Source organism: Dama dama, chromosome X (genome assembly GCF_033118175.1).
Source record: "Dama dama isolate Ldn47 chromosome X, ASM3311817v1, whole genome shotgun sequence".
Lineage (NCBI taxonomy): Eukaryota > Metazoa > Chordata > Mammalia > Artiodactyla > Cervidae > Dama > Dama dama.
In genome coordinates, this window is record NC_083714.1 from 79,712,325 (window position 1) to 79,733,173 (window position 20,849).

The following is a 20,849-nucleotide window of genomic DNA, read 5'->3' on the forward strand; positions in this document are numbered from 1 at the left end:
GTGTGCATTCCTCTTTCAGTATTCTTGCATTCCCTTGTCATTTTTTCCTAATGCTTCTCTACTCTTTCTTTTTCCTTAACTAGAAAAGTTAGAAATTAATTTCCATTATTTTTATATCTAAAGTTTGTTTATTGCTCTTAAATAACAAAAGAGCAGAATGTTTATGTATTTGAATAAATGAAAATTACTTTTCTATAAAGTGAAAGTAGGTTTATTGAGAGAGAGAAACGTTCCATAGGCAGAATGCAGTCTGTCTTAGAAGGCAAGAGCAACCTTTTTTTTTTTTTTTAAGGTTCCACATATGAGTGAGATCTACAGTATTTGTCTTACTCTGTCTGACTCATTTCCTCTTAATTCATCCTTCTGTTGATGGACACAGGTTATTTCCATGTCTTGGGTATTGTGAATAATACTGCAATAAACATGGTGGTACAGATGTCTTTTGAAATAGTGACATTGTCTTTTGAAAAACAGATATTGTTATTTATTTTTTGTATCTTTTTAAATTAATTTTTACTTGAGTATAGTTGTTTTACAATGTTGTGTTTCTGCTGTACAGCGAAGTGAATCAGCTATGCATCCCCTCATTTTTGGATTTCCTTCCCATATAGGTCACCACAGAGCATTAGGTAGAGTTCCCTGTGCTTTACAGAAGGTCCTCATTAGTTATCTATTTATACATAATAGTGTATACCTGTCAATCTCAATCTCAAGGTTCATTGTACCTTTCCCCTTACCCCCTTGGTATCCATACATTTGTTCTCTGTGTCTGTCTTTATTTCTGCTTTGCAGATAAGTTCACCTATACCATTTTTCTAGATTCCACATATAAGAGATACTAAAGGATATTTGTCTTTCTCTTTCTGACTTAACTTCACTGTGTTTGAAAGTCTCTAGGTCTATCCACATCTCTGCAAATGACATAATTTCATTCTATGTTATGACTGAGTAATATTCCATTATTACATATGTAGCATATATTCTTTATCCATTCCTATGCTGATGGACATTTAGGTTGCTTCTGTGTCCTGGCTATTGTAAATAGCGCTGTGGTGAACATTGGGGTACATGTATCTTTTTTAATTATGTTTTTTTCCACATATATACCCAGTAGTGAGATTTCTGGAGAAGGGAATAGCAACCCACTCCAGTACTCTTGCCTGGAAAATCCCATGGATGGAGGAGCCTGGTAGGCTACAGTCCATGTGGTCACGAAGAGTCAGGCACTACTGAGCAACTTCACTTTCACTTCCATGCTTTGGAGTAGGAAATGGCAACCCACTCCAGTGTTCTTGCCTGGAGAATCCCAGGGAGGGGGAAGCCTGGTGGGCTGCCCTCTATGGGGTCGCACAGAGTCGGATATGACTGACATGACTTAGCAGCAACAGCAGTGAGATTTCTGGGTCATATGGCAGTTCTATTTTTAGTTTCTCAAGGTACCTCCATTCTGTTATCCATAGTGGCTCTATGAGTTTTATATTTCCACCAACAGTGTAGGAGGTTTCCCTTTTCTCCATATCCCTCCAGCATTTATTGTTTGTAGATTTTTTTTTGATAAAGGCCATAATGGCCATTCTCACTGGTGTGAGGTGGTAGTTCATTGTATTTTTAATTTGCATTTCTCTAATAATTAGTGATTTTGATCATCATTTCATGTGCCTCATTGGCCATCTGTATGTCTTCTTTTAAGAAATGTCTACTTAGATCTTCCACTCATTTTTTGATGGATTTTTTTATATTGATCTGCATGAAGTACTTGTATATTTTGGAGATTAATTCCTTGTCAGTTGTTTCACTTGCAAATATTTACTCCAATTCTGAGGGTTGTCTTTTCATCTTGTTTATGATTTCCTTTGCTGTGTAGAAACTTTTAAGTTTAATTAGGTCTCATTTGTTTATTTTTTTTTTTTCATTACTCTAGGAGGTGAGGCAAAAAAATTTTGCTGCAGTTTATGTCAAAGAATGGTTTTCCTACATTTTCTTCTAATAGTTTTATAGGATCCAGCCTTTCATTTTGGTCTTTAATACATTTTTTTTTCTATTTAAATAATTTTATTTATTTTTGACTGTGCTAGGTCTTCTTTGCTGCACAGACTTTTCTCTAGTTGTGGGGAGCGGTGACCACTCTCTAGTTGTGGTGCTTGGGCTTCTCACTGCAGTGGTTTCTGTTTTTGTGGAACATGGGCTCTAGGTGCATGGGCTTCAGTCATTGTGGCTCCCCAGCTCTAGAGCACAGGCTCAGTTGTGGCGCAGGGATTTTGTAGCTTTAGAGCATGTGGGATCTTCCCAGAGCAGGGTTCCAACCTATGTCTCCTGCATTGGCAGGCAAATTCTTTACCACTGAGCCATGAGAGAACCCCGAGTTTATTTTTTTGTATGGTGTTAGGCAGTGTTCTAATTTCATTTGTTTACATGTAACTGTCCAGTTATCCCCACACCATGATTTTTGCTGCTGTTGTTTTTTGTTTGATTTTTAGATTTGAAAATTGGGAGGGGAGTTTGGGGGAGAATGGATACATGTATATGTATGGCTGAGTCCCTTTGCTGTCCACCTGATACTGTCATAAGAGTGATAATCAGCTGTGCTCCAATAAAAAAAAAAAGTTTAAGTAAAATGTAAAAGGGAGAATCCTATCTTCACACCACTTATTGGAAAGACTGCCTTTTCTCCTTTGTCTTCTTTGTCACAGATTAGGTGACCATATGTACGTGCATTTATTTCTGTTCTTTCTATCCTATTCCTTTCGTGTATATTTCCAATTTTGTGCCATTATCATACTGTCTTAAATTGTAGCTTCGTAATGTAGTTTCAAGTCAGGAAGCATGATTCTTCCAACTTTAGTTTTCTTTCTCAAGATTGCTTTGGCTATATGGAGTCTTTTTGTTTCCATCAGTCAGTTCCCTCACTCATTCATGTCCAACTCTTTCTGACCCCATGGACTTCAGCATGCCAGGCTTACCTGTCCATCACCAACTCCCGAAGCTTGCTCAAATTCATGTCCGTTAAGTCGGTGATGCCATCCAACCATCTCATCCTCTGTTGTCCCCTTCTCCTCCTACCTTCAATCTTTCCCAGCATCAGGGTCTTTTCTAATGAGTCAGTTCTTCACATCAGGTGGTGAAAGTATTGGAGTTTCAGCTTCAGCATCAGTCCTTCCAATGAATATTCAGGACTGATTTCCTTTAGAGTGGACTGGTTTGATCTCCTTGCAGTCCAAGGGATTCTCAAGAGACTTCTTCAACACCACAGTTCAAAAGAATCAATTCTTTGGCATTCAGCTTTCTTTTTTTTTTTCTTCATTTATTTTTATTATTTGGAGGCTAATTACTTTACAATATTGTAGTGGTTTTTGCCATACATTGACATGAATTAGCCAGGGATTTACATGTTTTCACCATCCTGATCTCCCCTCCCATCTCCCTCCCCATCCCACCCCTCTGGGTCTTCCCAGTGCACCAGCCCTGAGCATTTGTCTCATGCATCCAGCCTGGGCTGGTGATCTGTTTCACACTTGATAATATACATATTTCAATGCTCCAACTCTCACATCCATACATGACTACTGGAAAAACCATAGCTTTGACTAGATGGACCTTTGTCTACAAAGTAATGTCCCTGCTTTCTAATATACTGTCTAGGTTGGTCATATCTTTTCTTCCAAGGAGCAAGTGTCTTTTAATTTCATGGCCACAGCCACCATCTGCAGTGATTTTGGAGCCCCAAAAATATAAAGTCTGTCACTGTTTCAACTTTTTCACTCTCCTCTTTCACTTTCATCAAGAGGCTCTTTAGTTCTACTTTGTTTTCTGTCCAAAGGGTGGTGTCATCTGTGTATCTGAGGTTATTGATACTTCTCCTAGCAATCTTGATTCCAGTGTATGCTTCATCCAGCCCAGCATTTCGCATGATATACTCTTCATATAAGTTAAATAACCAGGGTGACAATATACAACCTCGATGTATTCCTTTCCTGATTTGGAACCAGTCTGTTGTTCCATGTCCAGTTCTAACTGTTGCTTCCTAACCTGCATACAGATTTCTCAGGAGGAAGGTCAGGTGGTCTGGTATTCCCATCTCTTTCAGAATTTTCCACAGTTTATTGTGATCCACACAGTCAAAGGCTTTGGTATAGTCAATAAAGCAGAAATAGATATTTTCCTGTAATTCTCTTGCTTTTTCAACGATCCAACTGATGTTGGCATTTGATCTCTGGTTCCTCTGCCTTTTCTACATCCAGCTTGAACATCTGAAAGTTAACGGTTCACGTGCTGTTGAAGCCTATTTTGGAGAATTTTGAGCATTACTTTGCTAGTGTGTGAGATCAGTGCAATTTTGTGGTAGTTTGAACATTCTTTGGCATTACCTTTCTTTGGGATTGGAACAAAAACTGACCTTTTCCAGTCCTGTGGCCACTGCTGAGTTTTCCATATTTGCTGTCATATTTAGGGCAGCACTTTCACAGCATCATCTTTTAGGATTTGAAATAGCTCAACTGGAATCCCATCACCTCCACTAGCTTTGTTCATAGTTATGCTTCCTAAGACCCACTTGATTCCAAGATGTCTTGCTCTAGGTAAGTGATCACACCATCGTTGTTATCTGGGTCATGAAGATGTTTTTTGTATAGTTCTTCTGTGTATTCTTGCCACCTCTTCTTAATATCTTCTGCTTCTGTTAGGTCCATGCCATTTCTGTCCTTTATTGTGCCCATCCTTGGGTGAAATGTTCCCTTCGTATCTCTGATTTTCTTGAAGACATCTCTAAATCTTTTCCATTTTGTTGTTTCCCTCTACTTCTTTGCATTGATCACTTAGGAAGGCTTTCTTATCTCTGCTTGCTATTCTTTGGAACTCTGCATTCAAACTCTGCATTTCCTTTGCTTTTTGCTTCTCTTCTTTTCTCAGCTATTTGTAAGGCCTCCTGAGACCACCATTGATCCTTTTTGCATTTCTTTTTCTTGAGGATGGTCTTGATCACTGTTTCCTGTACAATGTCACGAACCTCTGTCTGTAGTACTTTAGGCACTCTGTCTATCTGATCTAATCCCTTGAATCATTTGTCACTTCCACTGTACAATGATAAGGGATTTGATTTAGGTCATACCTGAATGGTATAGTGGTTTTCCCTACTTGCTTTAATTTAAGTCTGAATTTTGCAATAATTAGAACTGCCATATGACCCAGCAATACCACTTCTGGGCATACACACCGAGGAAACCAGATCTGAAAGAGACACGTGCACCCCAATGTTCATTGCAGCACTGCTTATAATAGCCAGGACATGGAAGCAACCTAGATGCCCACCAGCAGACGAATGGATAAGGAAGCTGTGGTACATATACACCATGGAATATTACTAAGCCATTAAAAAGAATTCATTTGAATCAGTTCTAATGAGATGGATGAAACTGGAGCCCATACAGAGTGAAGTAAGCCAGAAAGATAAAGACCAATACAGTATACTAATGCATATATATGGAATTTAGAAAGATGGCAATGATAACGCTATGTGCAAAACAGAAAAAGAGACACAGATATACAGAATAGACTTTTGGACTCTGTGGGAGAAGGCGAGGGTGGGATGTTTAGAGAGAACAGCATCGAAACTTGTATATTATCTAGGGTGAAACAGATCACCAGCCCAGGCTGGATGCATGAGACAAGTGCTTGGGCCTGATACACTGGGAAGACACAGAGGAATCGGGTAGAGAGGGAGGTGGGAGCGGGGATCGGGATGGGGAATACATGTAAGTCCATGACTGATTCATGTCAATGTATGACAAAAACCACTACAATATTGTAAAGTAATTAGCCTCCAACTAATAAAAATAAATGAAAAAAAAAAAAAGAAAAGAAATTCATGACCTGGGCCACAGTCAGCTCCCGGTCTTATTTTTGCTGACTGTATAGAGCTTCTCCATCTTTGGCTGCAAAGAATATAATCAATACTTGGTATTTATTTGTTTCCATACATATTATAAAATATTTTGTTCTAATTCTGTGAAAAATGCCCTTGGCAATTTGATAGGGATTGTATTGAATCTGTAGATTACTTTGGGTAGTATATTTATTTTCACAATATTGATTTCTCCAATCCAAGAACATGATGTATTATCTCCATCTGTTTGCATCATTTTTGATTTGTTCATCAGAATCTTATAGTTCTCTGAGTACGGGTTTTTTTTTTCTCATTAGGTATGTTTATTCCTAGGTATTTTGTTATTTTTGTTTCAATGGTAGATAGTATTGTTTCCTTAATTTCTCTTTCTGATCTTTTGTTGTTAGTGTATAGCAGGAGATTTCTGTGCATTAATTTTGTATCATGCAGCTTTACTAAATTCATTGATTAGCTCAAGTAGTTTTATGGTGGCCTGTTTAAGATTTTCTGTGTATTAGTTCATATCATCTGCAAACAGTGACAACTGTACTTTTTCTTTTCCAATTTGGATTCCTTAATTTTCCTTCTCTGATTACCTTAGCTAGGACTTCAAAACTACATTGAATAAAAGTGGTGAGAGTGGACATCCTTGTCTTATTCCTTATCTTAGAGGAAATGCTTTCAGTTTTTCATCATTTAGCATGATGTTTGCCTTAGGTTTGTCATATGTGGCCTCTAAATGAAAGTTAGTTTACAGTAGTCTTCTATTTATTTTCCCTCACTGTGAGACTGTGAGCTTTTGCAAAACTATGCTTCCATAAAAAAGTAGACTTGCATATACTGTAAGCTATTTTATATGTCTTTCAAAAACATAAGTTTTAGGAAGTTAGATTGTTCAGTTCAGTTCAGTTGCTCAGTCGTGTCCAACTCTTCGCAACCCCGTGAATCACAGCACTCCCTGTCCATCATCAACTCCCGGAGTTTACTCAAACTCATGTCCATCGAGTAGGTGATGCCATCAGCCATGTCATCCTCTGCCATCCCCTTCTCCTCCTGCCCCCAATCCCTCCCAGCACCAGGGTCTTTTCCAATGAGTCAACTCTTTGTATGAGGTGGCCAAAGTATTGGAGTTTCAGCTTCAGCTTCAGTCCTCCCAATGAACACCCAGGACTGATCTCCTTTAGGATGGACTGGTTGGATCTCCTTGCAGTCCAAGGGACTCTCAAGAGTCCTCTCCACCACCACAGTTCAAAAGCATCGATTTTTCGGCGCTCAGCTTTCTTCACAGTCCAACTCTCACATCCATACATGACCACTGGAAAAACCTCAGCCTTGACTAGACGGACCTTTGTTGGCAAAGTAATGTCTCTGCTTTTTAATATGCTATCTAGGTTGGTCATAACTTTCCTTCCAAAGAGTAAGCATCGTAATTTCATGGCTACAATCACCATCTGCAGTGATTTTGGAGCCCAAAAAAATAAAGTCTGACACTGATTCCACTGTTTCCCCATCTATTTCCCATGAAGTGATGGGACCAGATGCCATGATCTTAGTTTTCCAAATGTTGAGCTTTTATTTTTCATTTATTTTTATTAGTTGGAGGCTAATTTAAAGTTGGCTAAGCCAACTTTTTCACTCTGTTCTTTCACTTTCATCAAGTTAGATTGTTAGACAAGTTTAAATTTTGAATTCTTTTTACATGCATATTTTATGTGAAAGCAAATTACTTTAGGTATAATGAATACTTCTTAGGGATAGAGTAAGTATTAATTTTGAAATCCTAGAATGTCATTAGTTATTTCTGCATGGTAACATTGTGATATTCTTTGTGGTTATTTTACCAGTGAGAATCCAAGTCAGTTTTTTTTTTTTTTTTTTTTTTTATATTGTCAATAGATTATCTTCTTAGGCAAGTAATTTATAATTTTTTTTTAATTTTTTTTTAATTTTTATTATTATTATTTTTTTTTCCAGTGGGTTTTGTCATACATTGATATGAATCAGCCATGGATTTACATGTATTCCCAATCCCGATCCCCCCTCCCACCTCCCTCTCCACCCGATTCCTCTGGGTCTTCCCAGTACACCAGGCCGGAGCACTTGTCTCGTGCATCCCACCTGGGCTGGTGATCTGTTTCACCATAGATAGTATACATGCTGTTCTTTTGAAATATCCCACCCTCACATTCTCCCACAAAGTTCAAAAGTCTGTTCTGTATTTCTGTGTCTCTTTTTCTGTTCTGCATATAGGGTTATCGTTATCACCTTTCTAAATTCCATATACATGTGTCAGTATGCTGTAATGTTCTTTATCTTTCTGGCTTACTTCACTCTGTATAATGGGCTCCAGCTTCATCCATCTCATTAGGACTGGTTCGAATGAATTCTTTTTAATGGCTGAGTAATATTCCATGGTGTATATGTACCACAGCTTCCTTATCAGATTGGGAGAAAATAATAGCAAATGAAGAAACAGACAAAGGATTAATCTCAAAAATATACAAGCAACTCCTGCAGCTCAATTCCAGAAAAATAAATGACCCAATCAAAAAATGGGCCAAAGAACTAAACAGACATTTCTCCAAAGAAGACATACAGATGGCTAACAAACACATGAAAAGATGCTCAACATCACTCATTATTAGAGAAATGCAAATCAAAACCACAATGAGGTACCATTACACGCCAGTCAGGATGGCCGCTATCCAAAAGTCTACAAGCAATAAATGCTGGAGAGGGTGTGGAGAAAAGGGAACCCTCTTACACTGTTGGTGGGAATGCAAACTAGTACAGCCGCTATGGAAAACAGTGTGGAGATTTCTTAAAAAACTGGACATAGAACTGCCATATGACCCAGCAATCCCACTTCTGGGCATACACACTGAGGAAACCAGATCTGAAAGAGACAAGTGCACCCCAATGTTCATCACAGCACTGTTTATAATAGCCAGGACATGGAACCAAGTCAGTTTTTGAAATCTAAAACTGGACAGCACTGTTCCTTGTGGATAGAACCTATGGCATTGCTGCTGTGTTGCTTGGTCTCATTTGATTCTGCATATCATCTCTCAAATTTAGATGGTATACAAAATTTGGTTAGCAGGGTAGAATTTAGAATTTGGTTAATAGATATCTGAAGCTTGTTGAAATTTCATTTAAGAAATTGTGAGTCTTCTGTTAAGGACTGTGAATATCATATTCTGCTTTAATAGTTTTTAAAGTGTTAATTAGTTTTCGTATCATTCTCCCATTTCTTCTAGAAATTATATAAAAGAGAAGTCCAGCCTCCCTTCAAACCTGCTTCTGGAAAACCAGATGATGCTTTTTGTTTTGATCCTGAATTTACTGCAAAAACACCTAAAGGTAATGCATGTTCATGTGTAAAATCAGGGCTTTTATTCATTTAGATGATTAAAAAATAATCTAGCTTGTTAGATTAAAAACTGAAAGGATTATAAGTTTGCAAAGGGTGGTTTGCCCTGTGTAGAAGTGTAGATCCTATTTAGCATTGCTTGGACACCTTTCAAGTAGTGGCTTTATATGGTAAATGTTCATTAGGGAAGCAGGGACTAGAGCAAAGGGTAAACATTTTCTTTTTTAAAAATGTTTTTGACATGATAATGCACTAGAGAATGTGAGTAGGAAGTAAGATATGAGATATATCTCTCTAACTCTTATGATTCAGAAGTTAATGTGGTTTACTTTTATTGACATCTGTTTCATACATTCATTCAACAAATATTGAATACCTACTGTGTAAATACTAAGCAGTGGTGATGCAGAAGTGAACTGAATAGACAAAAATCATAATCTACATGGAGCTTGCATACTAGTATTACTGTGTTGTTCAGTCTCTCAGTCATGTCTGACTCTGCGACCCCATGGATTGCAGCAGGCCAGGCTTCCCTGTCTTTCACCATCTTCTGGAGCTTTCTCAAACTCATGTCCATTGATTGGGAAACAGATAATATGCAATAAATCAAATACATAATATAGTATGTCTGATGGTAACATTTAATGATTTCTTTTATACTCAAAGAAATGTTGGCATTTCATATCATAAAACTGTTAATTCTAATTAAATTTAATTATTTGGACATTAGATTCTCCTGGTTTGCCAGCCAGTGCTAATGCTCATCAACTCTTCAAAGGATTCAGCTTTGTTGCAACTTCTATTGCAGAAGAATATAAAATCACTCCTATCACCAGTGCAAATGTGTTACCAATTGTTCAGGTAAATTTCACGTAGATTATTCAGACTAGGGATAATTATTTCTTCCCGTTATTGCTGATTGATTTACAGTGATTTTTAACTTCTTCATTTATCTATGCATGATGGATTAAAGATCTTTCCATGTTCTGGGAAAAAAGCAGACAGTAGTAACTTTTAATTATGTATTTATGTGATGTCTTTGGCAAGAAAATGTAATGGGTGATACATTAGCTAGTTGATTTATCATATTGGCTTTGGCAATCTAGAAAACCTTCAGAATCTGTATGCTCAGATCACCTAGAATCTGTGTAAGCCATTTATAAATACTGATAAAATTTCTCTAGACTTATTCTTGATTTTTTAAAGATTTAAAATGAGCATATACTTAGGAGAAAAGACAAAAAATGTGAAACCATATTGCTGTTTTGTATTTTACTTTTTAACAAAAACAGATAAATGGAAATGCTGCACAGTTTGGTGAAGTGTATGAATTGAAAGAGGATATTGGTATTGGCTCCTATTCTGTTTGCAAGCGGTGCATACACACCACTACCAACATGGAATTTGCAGTGAAGGTATTGTCTCTGAGGCTAACATTTTTTTTGTTTGTTTTAATATGTGTAAGTTAAATTGCAGACTGACAGTTTTTCAGTGGAACAAATGGAGAAAGCAAAGATAAAATGATGAAGTAAAACTCTTGACTTAATATTTTCATTTTGAATTTCTTACCAAGACTTTAGTTTGTTCAGTAAAAAAAGATATTATTTTGGAGAAGCAATATGTTTTTTGAATGTCTTGCTTTTGAATAATTTTATTGTAACATAGTATTCTAAGATTGAGCAATTGTGACAATTACTGTCATATTTGGATCAAATTATCAGTTTGTATATTTTCAGTTAAATGGAATATAATGTTGAGGAAAGTACTATGTTGTTTTTTTATTAAGTTTCAGTTATAGGAACGTTTTAAATATTAAAATAATGTGAGGTAAGCATCACTCTTGAGTTTTATTATTTGCTTGAAAATACAACCAAATTGAAATCATGTCATTCATTTTTAGACAAAGAAAATAATTTTCCTCTGTGATTTTTCTTGTTTCTTAGATCATTGACAAAATTAAGAGAGATCCTTCAGAAGAAATTGAAATTTTAATGCGCTATGGACAGCACCCCAACATTATCACTTTAAAGGATGTAGGTATTTAAAAATCTATGTATCTGCTAAGCTAATGAAGTTATGACTTGGCACTTTGTTTTCCTATTGAACTTTCCATATCCATGGTATCTTTATTTTCATGCCATAAAATATTAAGACTCAAATTTGCCACTTCAGTTCTTTCATCCCTGTGATTCTGCACTCTTACCCTCCTTGTATAATATCAGAAAGGAACCATGATGGTTGGCAAATGAGAGTGTCCTGATTACTTAAATATATTCTGCCTGGTTAACTAGTTGATGACATCACCAGCAACATTTATTATTCTCTAGTACTTCAAATATACAAGATAGAAGAGATTCAGAATCTGCCAAATTCAAGGAGATTTTATTTCCTTGATTGTACAGCAGTTGGCTGTAGCACTGTGGATTGTTGCTTGGGTGAAATATTATTATCCTGTAGATTTTCTAAAATGAACTAATATTAATAGATGTTACTGAATGCTGACAAACCATCTCCTTGATCAGTTTGTTTCAGATAATATGATATACATTTTGATTTGTAATCCTTAAATAGTACTTTATACATATATAAATATATGTTATGTGTGTATATAGATAGATATATGTCTACATGTATGTGTTTATATGTGTAGATGTAGATATGACGTGCCTTGAGTAAAAGGGTATACATATTTATTTTTTCTCCTTGATACAACATTTGAATTCAACAAATATTTAAGTTGCCAGGTCAGATAGTAGAATGTGAGGAGGATATTAAAAAACAACATATTTACTGCCAGAAGGAAGCTTACTATTATTAAGGAAGGAAAGTGACTATAATACAGTCAGAAATGTCATAGGTGCTATTTGAGAGTCACAGAGTTCTATTTTTCCACTTATACACCTTGATGAAGTATAACAGATATCTTCAAAAGTTAATAAAATTATATGTTTCACATGGTCTCACAGAATGGTGTTGAGTCTGTTTAGCCAGTTTAATTTTCAGTAGAGTCTGTACTATATTAATACTAAAGGAATAGTGTATTTTTTACACTAGAGGTTCATTCGAAAATCAAAGTAAATATAATTGAAAACTTTTCAGAATTATAAACAATAACATTTTAAAAATATGTTCTTTTTTTAGGTTTATGATGATGGTAGATATGTTTACCTTGTTACGGATTTGATGAAAGGAGGAGAGCTACTTGACCGTATTCTCAAACAAAAATGTTTTTCAGAACGGGAAGCTAGTGATGTACTGTTTATAATAACTAAGACAGTTGACTATCTTCATTGTCAAGGAGTAAGTTGTAGTTATATTCTTCCTTTTAATTCTGGGACTTATATCTTCACAAAATTATATATAGAAGATGATACCTAAAATGAATTACTTTTTCTATCACATATTTTTATATGGAATAGCCTAATAAAATTCATTATGTAGTGAAGGTTGTAAGTTTAGGAAATTAGGTAATACCTTATTATAAATTTTGTTCTCTCTACCTGTTAGCACCAATTTAATAGCATGTTATTTTTAAAGTAGTTTGAATTATATAAATATCTAACCTTGACTTTTAATTTACTTGAAAGTGAAACACAGACAAACTATCAAATTATACTATGGCTAGCAGATAAAGTTCTGGCAGAACTGTTTATTTTGATTGTTAGCAACCCCTCCCCCAATACAGTAAGAAATTTTGATTCTAAACACTTGAAGTATTAATACATTAAAATTTCTATTGGAAGGCAGGTCTGTTACTTTGTTTCCTATATCTTCATAGAAAAAATTGATTGGGTTACCAAAAAAGGTCACTTCTATTATATATATATAGCTACCCAAGGAAACAAAGTCACAAAGAATTTAAAATTTTAAGTTTGAATCCGTTGTAGTTATGGACGCATACCCACTTAAGTATAAACTAAAAAAAATGAGCAACTCAGAATTGGCTTAGTGAAAATTCTACATGGGCCAGTATTCATTTTTCACTATGGTTTTATAGAGTACATTTTCAACACTTTGAAATATAAATTGTATAATACTAAAGCAGTAGTTCTACAATAATTTAATTATTTGATTGTCTTTATCAACATTCTCTAAAATAAAGGATGACCATAATTTCTAGAAGAAAATGATAAGCATCTTTTATTTTAGAAATAAATTAATGCATCAATTAAATAAATTAATGACAGACATTTATTGAGCATTTCTACATGCCAGACAATGCAAAAGGTGTTTCAGATTCAACTATGAGTTTAAGTCTTGATCCTTGTCTCGAAAGAGTTTTTAATGTAGTAAATAGCTGATTATTCTGTGGGAGAAGGCGAGGGTGGGATGTTTTGAGAGAACAGCATCGAAACATGTATATTATCAAGGGTGAAACAGATCACCAGCCCAGGTTGGATGCATGAGACAAGCGCTCATGGCTGGTGCACTGGGAAGACCCAGAGGGATGGAGTGGGGAGGGAGGTGGGAGGGGGGATCGGGATGGGGAATACATGTAAATCCATGGCTGATTCATGTCAATGTGTGGCAAAAACCACTACAATATTGTAAAGTAATTAGCCTCCAACCAATAAAAATAAATGGAAAAAAAATAGCTGATTAAATATAGGATTAAATTAAATGAAGTGGATAGTATCAGTAGAAAAATCACCACATAAAGAATTTCAAAATATTTTATTTATGTATGTCTAGCATTTTATTTAGTTCTTATTGTTTCTATTTCTCTGCTCACTTTTCATGCATTAAAAGCATGTTTTGTTTTACTTTATTGAAGATAGTTTTAATAGCGACTTTATTTTTTAAATTTCTTTAGTATTTAGTCTTCTCAATTTTGAACAGTACATTTTGTTGAGCTATAACTGACATATAACATTGTGTAAGTTTAAGGTATACATGTTGATTTAAGACATGTATATACTACAATATGATTACCATCATAGCATTAGCTAGCATATCTATCATATCACATATAATAATAGCCACTTTAAGACACTTGCTGTTAAGCCTAACATGGTTTATCTTGGAGTTGGAATAAATGTTCTTTTTTCTTGAAACTGTGTCCTTTTTTCTTAGGAGAGTGTTCTTCATATATCAGAAAATTTTGGATTGTGTACTGCACACTTGAATATTAACTTTTGGAGATTTGTTATATTGTGTTATTTTTTCCTCCAATGATTATTTTAGTTTTCTTTTGTTTTCAGTGGGTAATTTTCTTAAGGTTTGCACTGAAAGCTCTGCTTTTTCAGCAGCAGCTGTGGTTTCTATTTATATCTTTTGTCATTTGAGCTCCCTTCACACATTTTTGATTCAGGAGTCCATTTTGGCTCTTTTCCTTACTGTATTCCTCCACTCAGCATTCACAGTTTCTCAGTATTTCTTTTCTGGTGCTCCAGGCCAGAAAGATAGTGGGCTTTTCTGCATCCCTTCACTACCACTGTGTGCCATAGGAACTGTACTTAGCTTTCTGCTAAAAGCCACATATATGGGAACCTACTCATGCAACTCCCTCCTTCAGCCAAGTATGTACTCCCCACCAAAATCTTATCTCCTTTTGCTCATTCTCCAATATCTTCAAAGTAGTTTTTTTTTTCTTCTTTTAACTCAGTTTTCATATTTGGTTACCATAGTGAGGAGGTTTGAATAGGGTCTTAGTTCATTATGTCTATAAGTGGAATTGAGAATTCAGCTTTGAGATTGGAAATGACTAAAAAAAACTTGTGGCCTGATAAAAACTGGCACATCTATCTGATAGGGATAATTCACCTATATACTTCAGGTTGTCAAGGCTATCAAGGTTGGAGAAAGTGTCATTTTCAAAATTTCATGATTGAAACAGTTCCTTTTCCTGGAAATATATTAACTTATAATAGATAGTTAGCTATAGAAATGTCATCCTTTTTTTTTTTTTAATGCTCAAGGTTGTTCATCGTGATCTTAAACCTAGTAATATTTTATACATGGATGAATCAGCCAATGCAGACTCCATTAGGATCTGTGATTTTGGGTTTGCAAAACAACTTCGAGGAGAAAATGGACTTCTCTTAACTCCATGCTACACTGCAAACTTTGTAGCACCTGAGGTATTCTTTAAAACTTCAATATTTGCCTTTAATTCTTTTCCTTTAGTTGACTGTATTTGATGTCTTATGTGTCAGCTTTATGTTAGGTAGTAAAGGCCAAGTGATCTTGCCCTTTGTGTTAGTCACTCAGTCGTGTCCAACCTGCGACCCCATGTACTGTAGCCCGCTAGGCTCCTCTGTCCATGGAATTCTGCAGGCAGGAATACTGGAGTGGGTTGCCATTTCCTCCTCAAGGGGATCTTCCCAACCCAGGTATATAACCCAAGTCTCCTGCATTGCAGGCAGCTTCTTTACTGTCTGAGCCACCAGGGAAGCCCTTTCCCAACTATAAAGCTCTTTAAATCATTGAATTCTGATAGTGCCCAATATAAATAGACTAATAACTAGCATCTGCAACCAACCTGAATATAATAATCACATTGTTCTATTCTGTTGGGTTTTATAGTGGTTTCAGAATCATACCATTTTAGAACTGGCCAGAGAGTAGAGGTAACTCTACCTTCAACATATTAAATATTCTAAATGAGGACACTGAGAATCAAAGTACTTAAATAATTTTTTCAAGACCCATCATTCACAAAGTCAGGATAGGTTTTCAGATATTTTGGTTTGTGCTGAACATGAGGTGATTTATATTGTTTAGCATTATACATAACATAGGCAATGCCATCCCTGATTGTCGGTAAGATCTTCTAATTCGTGAAGAAAACAGCTTTACAGGGATTTTTATAAACAGTGAGGTTTTTCTTGGCAGATGACATTCATATGTAGATCTTAAAGAGTAGAGTCCAGAAAGATGATGCTGAGGAAGTCAAAGGGTGCATGTTTAACATTTGGCAAGCTCCAGCAGTCTTGTCAGTTCTGATAATGGGGATGGAAGCTTTGATGGTAACAGTTCCCACAGCAGTAAATGTATGATTGATTAAAAAATGAATCGGCATGGCTCTGATTATATAGATTCTTTATAAGTTTTGTTCATAAAAGTCAATAATTATTCTTAAATATTACAAACAATGCTCATTCATGAACTATCATATGTTTAACATAAATCCAAGTACACAGATATCCTCAGATTTGAAAAATAGAATTTTTCAAGTCAGAGGAAGAATAAAATAATTTGAGAATGAATTCTTACCTCATGTGCATATTTTTATATTTTGTACACTAAATACTACTAGCTCTTCTGGAAAATATTTCACATCAAATATAAAATATTTTAATATATTTTATATTTCTATAAAAATATAAACATATTTCTTATATTTAAATATTAAGTCTGTATTTAATATAGCTATTCAAAAAATAATATTTCTAGTGATGAAAATAAAACTGTAGAAAGAGGGAAAGTAACTTTCTAATAATGAGAAACCCCCATGTTAAAATTTATTTAATCTTCCTTTAAGATGTTAATGTTGAGGAAGAAACATAACACCTGCTTTATAGGGTTTTTATGATAAGATTTGCCCTATAAGAAATTATGTAAGTATCCAGAGGATGTGCTTTAATCTACATTTTAACTGTATTCATAGAAGATTGAGATGCATGCATGATCCAAGAAGGGGTTATTGTATGGTTTTCAGGTATAAGGGATATAACTTAGACATAAAAAAAATAGCTTTTCTAGGACATTTTAATATTTTTATAGAATAGAAATATAGGATGTTGAGGATAAGGCTCTTGTATAAAATATAGAGTATATAGTCATAAATGTTCTAGTATATTTATGCAGTAGACTTAACAGAAGAGTATAGAATAACCATTTTAATAGCTGATTTTTTTAATATTCACTTAATCTTGTGGACCTAGTTTCCTTGGTATAATGGGTACTTTTCCCTGGAAAAGGTTAAGAGTGAATGTGTCCCAAACAAAGATCTTAAAAACAGACAGTAAAATGAAAAATATACATGTCTATGTTTAGATTAATGGTTAGGTAAACATTATCAAGTGAGTGCAAGTCTGCAGAGTAGGATATAGCTCACTGATGCTTTTTATCCTAATAGACTTCCATTGTAGTTAGATGCTTTCAGCTTTGTAATAGTGAAGGTTTTCAGGTAGGCAAGTAGAGACCACTTCTCTGTAACTAATGCCTCTAATGTCTGAACTACCTTTGGCTAGGATAGTATTTGTATTTTCAAAATGCTTTGAAAAGTTTATTATCAAGTGCTGAGGTCTCTGCCAGCAATGAATGCATATTTATTAATGGTTATAAATAAAAAGACATTTGGCATAAGTTTTGTTTCTTAAATTTCAGACTCTTATAAAAAGTTATTAATGAGTGGTATGAAATGTGTTATCTTTTAAACTAGAATCAGAAAGATTCAAGTGTCCATGTAGATATTTGAATAAATAATAGCATTTGTGCATGCATGTGCAGGTGCTCAGTCATGTCCAACTCCTTGCGACCCCATGGACTGTAGCCAGACAGGCTCCATGGGATTACCCATACAAGAATACTAGAGTGAGTTACCATTTTATCCTCCAGGGGATCTTCCTGACTCAGCGACTGAACTTTCATTTCCTGGGCCTTCTGCATTGACAGGTGGATTCTTTACTACTGATCCATGTGGGAAGCGCAATAATAGCATTTATGAGAATATAAATTCATTCTTTCATCACAGAGCATAAAAAGCCCTTACTTGCTAGGAGAGAAACAAATTAGTAGTATGATTTCAGCTTAACAATAAGTAAGGAATAATTCATTCCTTTTTTGATATGCATCAGTTTGGTCACCCTCTTAAGACTTACTTACTTAATAGATGTACTTTTCTATTAAGGCCATTTCACAAAAATTAATATATCTCAAAAATAGTTTATTCTTTTTTAAAAAGCAAATCTATCTTATTATTCAACCGATATTTACTGCCTACTGAGGTCTAATAATGATCCTGAACTTAAGGAATTTACAATATATTGGATGGATGCTATGCCTGCAACTCTTTTACATAAGTAAATGTGAGGGACTTCCCTGGTGGTCCAGTGGTTAAGGCTCCATGCTCCCCAGTGCAGGGGGCATGGGTCAGGGAATTAGATCCCTCATACTGCAACCAAAAGCCTGCATGCTGCAATGAAGATCCCACATGCTGCAACCAAGACCAGCACAGCCAAAAAAAAAAAAAAAGTCAATGTGTAATTACTCTGCCCTGCTCTGGCTTTGGGCTTTCATCTATTTTGCTCCAAATATGAATTAATTTGAACTTCAGAGCAAAGGGAATGAGAATCTCTGTTACATTTTACTGATTTGGGAAGCCAAATGAGAGAGAAGGTAAGGTCATTAACTACTTTAATTCTGACTTCCATCTTCTTTGTAGTTAACTTTATGCAAATAAGGTGTGAAACACGTTACTTTTTACCGATACTCTCATTCATGGGCTTCCCAGGTGGCTCTAGTGGTAAACAACCCGCCTGCCAATGCTGGAGACATAAGAGATCTGGGTTCGATCCCTGGGTTGGGAAAGTCCCCTGGAGAAGGGCATGGCAACCCACTCTAGGATTCTTGCCTGGAGAATCTAGTGGACAGAGGAGCCTGGTGGACTATGATCCATAGGGCTGCACAGAGTTGGACAGAACTGAAGCGACTTAGCACTTTCATTCATCTTGCCACAATGTCTTGTTTCTTTTATGACTATATTATTATTATAGGACTTCGAGACCTGCTCTAGAACAAAAGTAGACCTCTTCTTTACTCAGACAAACTGGGTTTGTGTGTGGTAAAGCTGAAACAGGTTTTTCATGGTTGGCCCTAATTACATTAAGCAACATGACACCTCCAGTGCCTTTCTTCTTATTAACTTGGAAGGTTATGGGAGTCTGCAATATCTATTGCTGACTCACTGTTTAAACTTTGCCTGTACAACAAGTTCCTAAGCAGTCCCTCAACCTTGGTTGTGCACTGGATCATCTGGGAACCTTTAAAAATACTGTCCTAAGGGAACCGGAGAAAACATGGTGATGTCCAGAACTGCGAGAAGTCATGAGAAGAGGATAGAAGGGGAATAAAGCAAGAGAGGTTTATGTTTCACTAGAGGATGCCAGGTTAGGCTTATCATGATGTGAATTGTTTTAGCTCTACCTTATTATTTATTAGGGCCTTTGTAGTCTTCACTTGTGTTATTTATATTAGCCAGTTATATAGGTATTTTGATAAACTCTTCAGCTTCTCAAGTTTGCACGTATGTGTGTTCTTATATACTTTGACTATGGAAAAAACCATTATACCTTGAATTTAAGGTAGATATTTATTATTCATGTTTGGCCATTGTCATAGCCAAGTATTAATATGTTTAGACTTTTATAAATGAAATGTCCATTCTGGTGATTATGCAAGTCCCCAGTATTAATGCATTAATAATGTTTCTATTTTGTTTCTATGTACAAAGCCTTTATCAGTGGATTTATTTTTCTAAATTTAATAAAAAGGGCTCATTTCACCTCAGAATAGCTATTAAATTCACAGGGAAAATTCACATGAATATGTAATGAATATGTTATTTATTTAACATATTTATTTAACGCTAGCCTCAAGAGAAAAAAGAGCTACCTAAATTACTATATCAAAAATTAATGAAACCATTCAGAATTTATCAAATGTGTGTTTCTGATCCAGAAAATACTCATTTTTAAAGACATGAGTCTTTTTTGTAAAATATAAATTCGTCTTGCTTTCATAAGATTATATATGATCTTACCATCTCCTGTGCAGTAGAGAAGAAATTATCATAAATGTTAAAGGCACAGGCTCTAGAGTAAGCGCTCTACCACTCATTAGGTTTGTGATATCGGGCAAATTACTTAACATTTTCCCCAGTTTTCTCATCTTCAAAATGGAAATAATATCTATCTCATAGAGTCAGTGTCAGGGTTAAAATTCAGAATTCTGTGTAGAGTATATGAAGCTCTCTGTACATGTTGTTTTAAATTTTGATGTGTCTGATTTTCCTAAGAGATGGAGTGAAGGTTCATTGAGGTCAGGGATCATATCATAAAAAAGGATTTTTTTTGTATCATTCATATTGCTTAATCACCTTATTAATAGTCACTTATTGAATGTTTGTTAATTGCAGAAAACTTTGCCTTTAAGTTAATTTTGAAAAGATAAAAATGAGCTAAGTTAAAAAAAAATAAAATGAGCTATGTTATTAAATTGTGAGCATTTGTGAGATTATTAGAAACACAGCTTTTTTTTAGATGACAAAACTGAGTTATACTGAGTAGTACCAGATAATGAGTATTTCCTTTCTCAGGTTCTCATGCAACAAGGCTATGATGCTGCTTGTGATATTTGGAGTCTGGGAGTCCTGTTTTATACAATGTTGGCTGGGTAAGGAATTTATATATTCAAATTAATTCACATTATTATTTGAATTTCACTTGTATATTTTCATCTAAAAAGAGGACAGATGAAAAATTACCTTAAGGAAAATGCTATCAATATTCTAAAATATTATATATTGAATACTTATAAAATTAAAAAAACGTGGTGCTTAATGAGGCATTATTTTGGCACATAGTTAAAAGATTG

The 20,849-nt window shown here is 35.1% G+C and overlaps 1 protein-coding gene across 10 annotated transcripts in view; it reads left to right on the plus strand.

Annotated features, from left to right (window-relative positions):
• Nucleotides 1-20,849, plus strand: part of RPS6KA6 (ribosomal protein S6 kinase A6) — a 174,080-nt gene that overhangs the window by 95,546 nt on the left and 57,685 nt on the right. For all 10 annotated transcript variants that reach the window (XM_061135966.1, XM_061135967.1, XM_061135965.1 and 7 more), the window contains 7 exons: nt 9,139-9,241; nt 9,982-10,112; nt 10,544-10,666; nt 11,195-11,284; nt 12,393-12,551; nt 15,170-15,331; nt 20,572-20,648. In XM_061135966.1, coding sequence (XP_060991949.1) covers nt 9,139-9,241; nt 9,982-10,112; nt 10,544-10,666; nt 11,195-11,284; nt 12,393-12,551; nt 15,170-15,331; nt 20,572-20,648 — 845 coding nt within the window. The remainder of the gene's footprint in view (nt 1-9,138; nt 9,242-9,981; nt 10,113-10,543; nt 10,667-11,194; nt 11,285-12,392; nt 12,552-15,169; nt 15,332-20,571; nt 20,649-20,849) is intronic.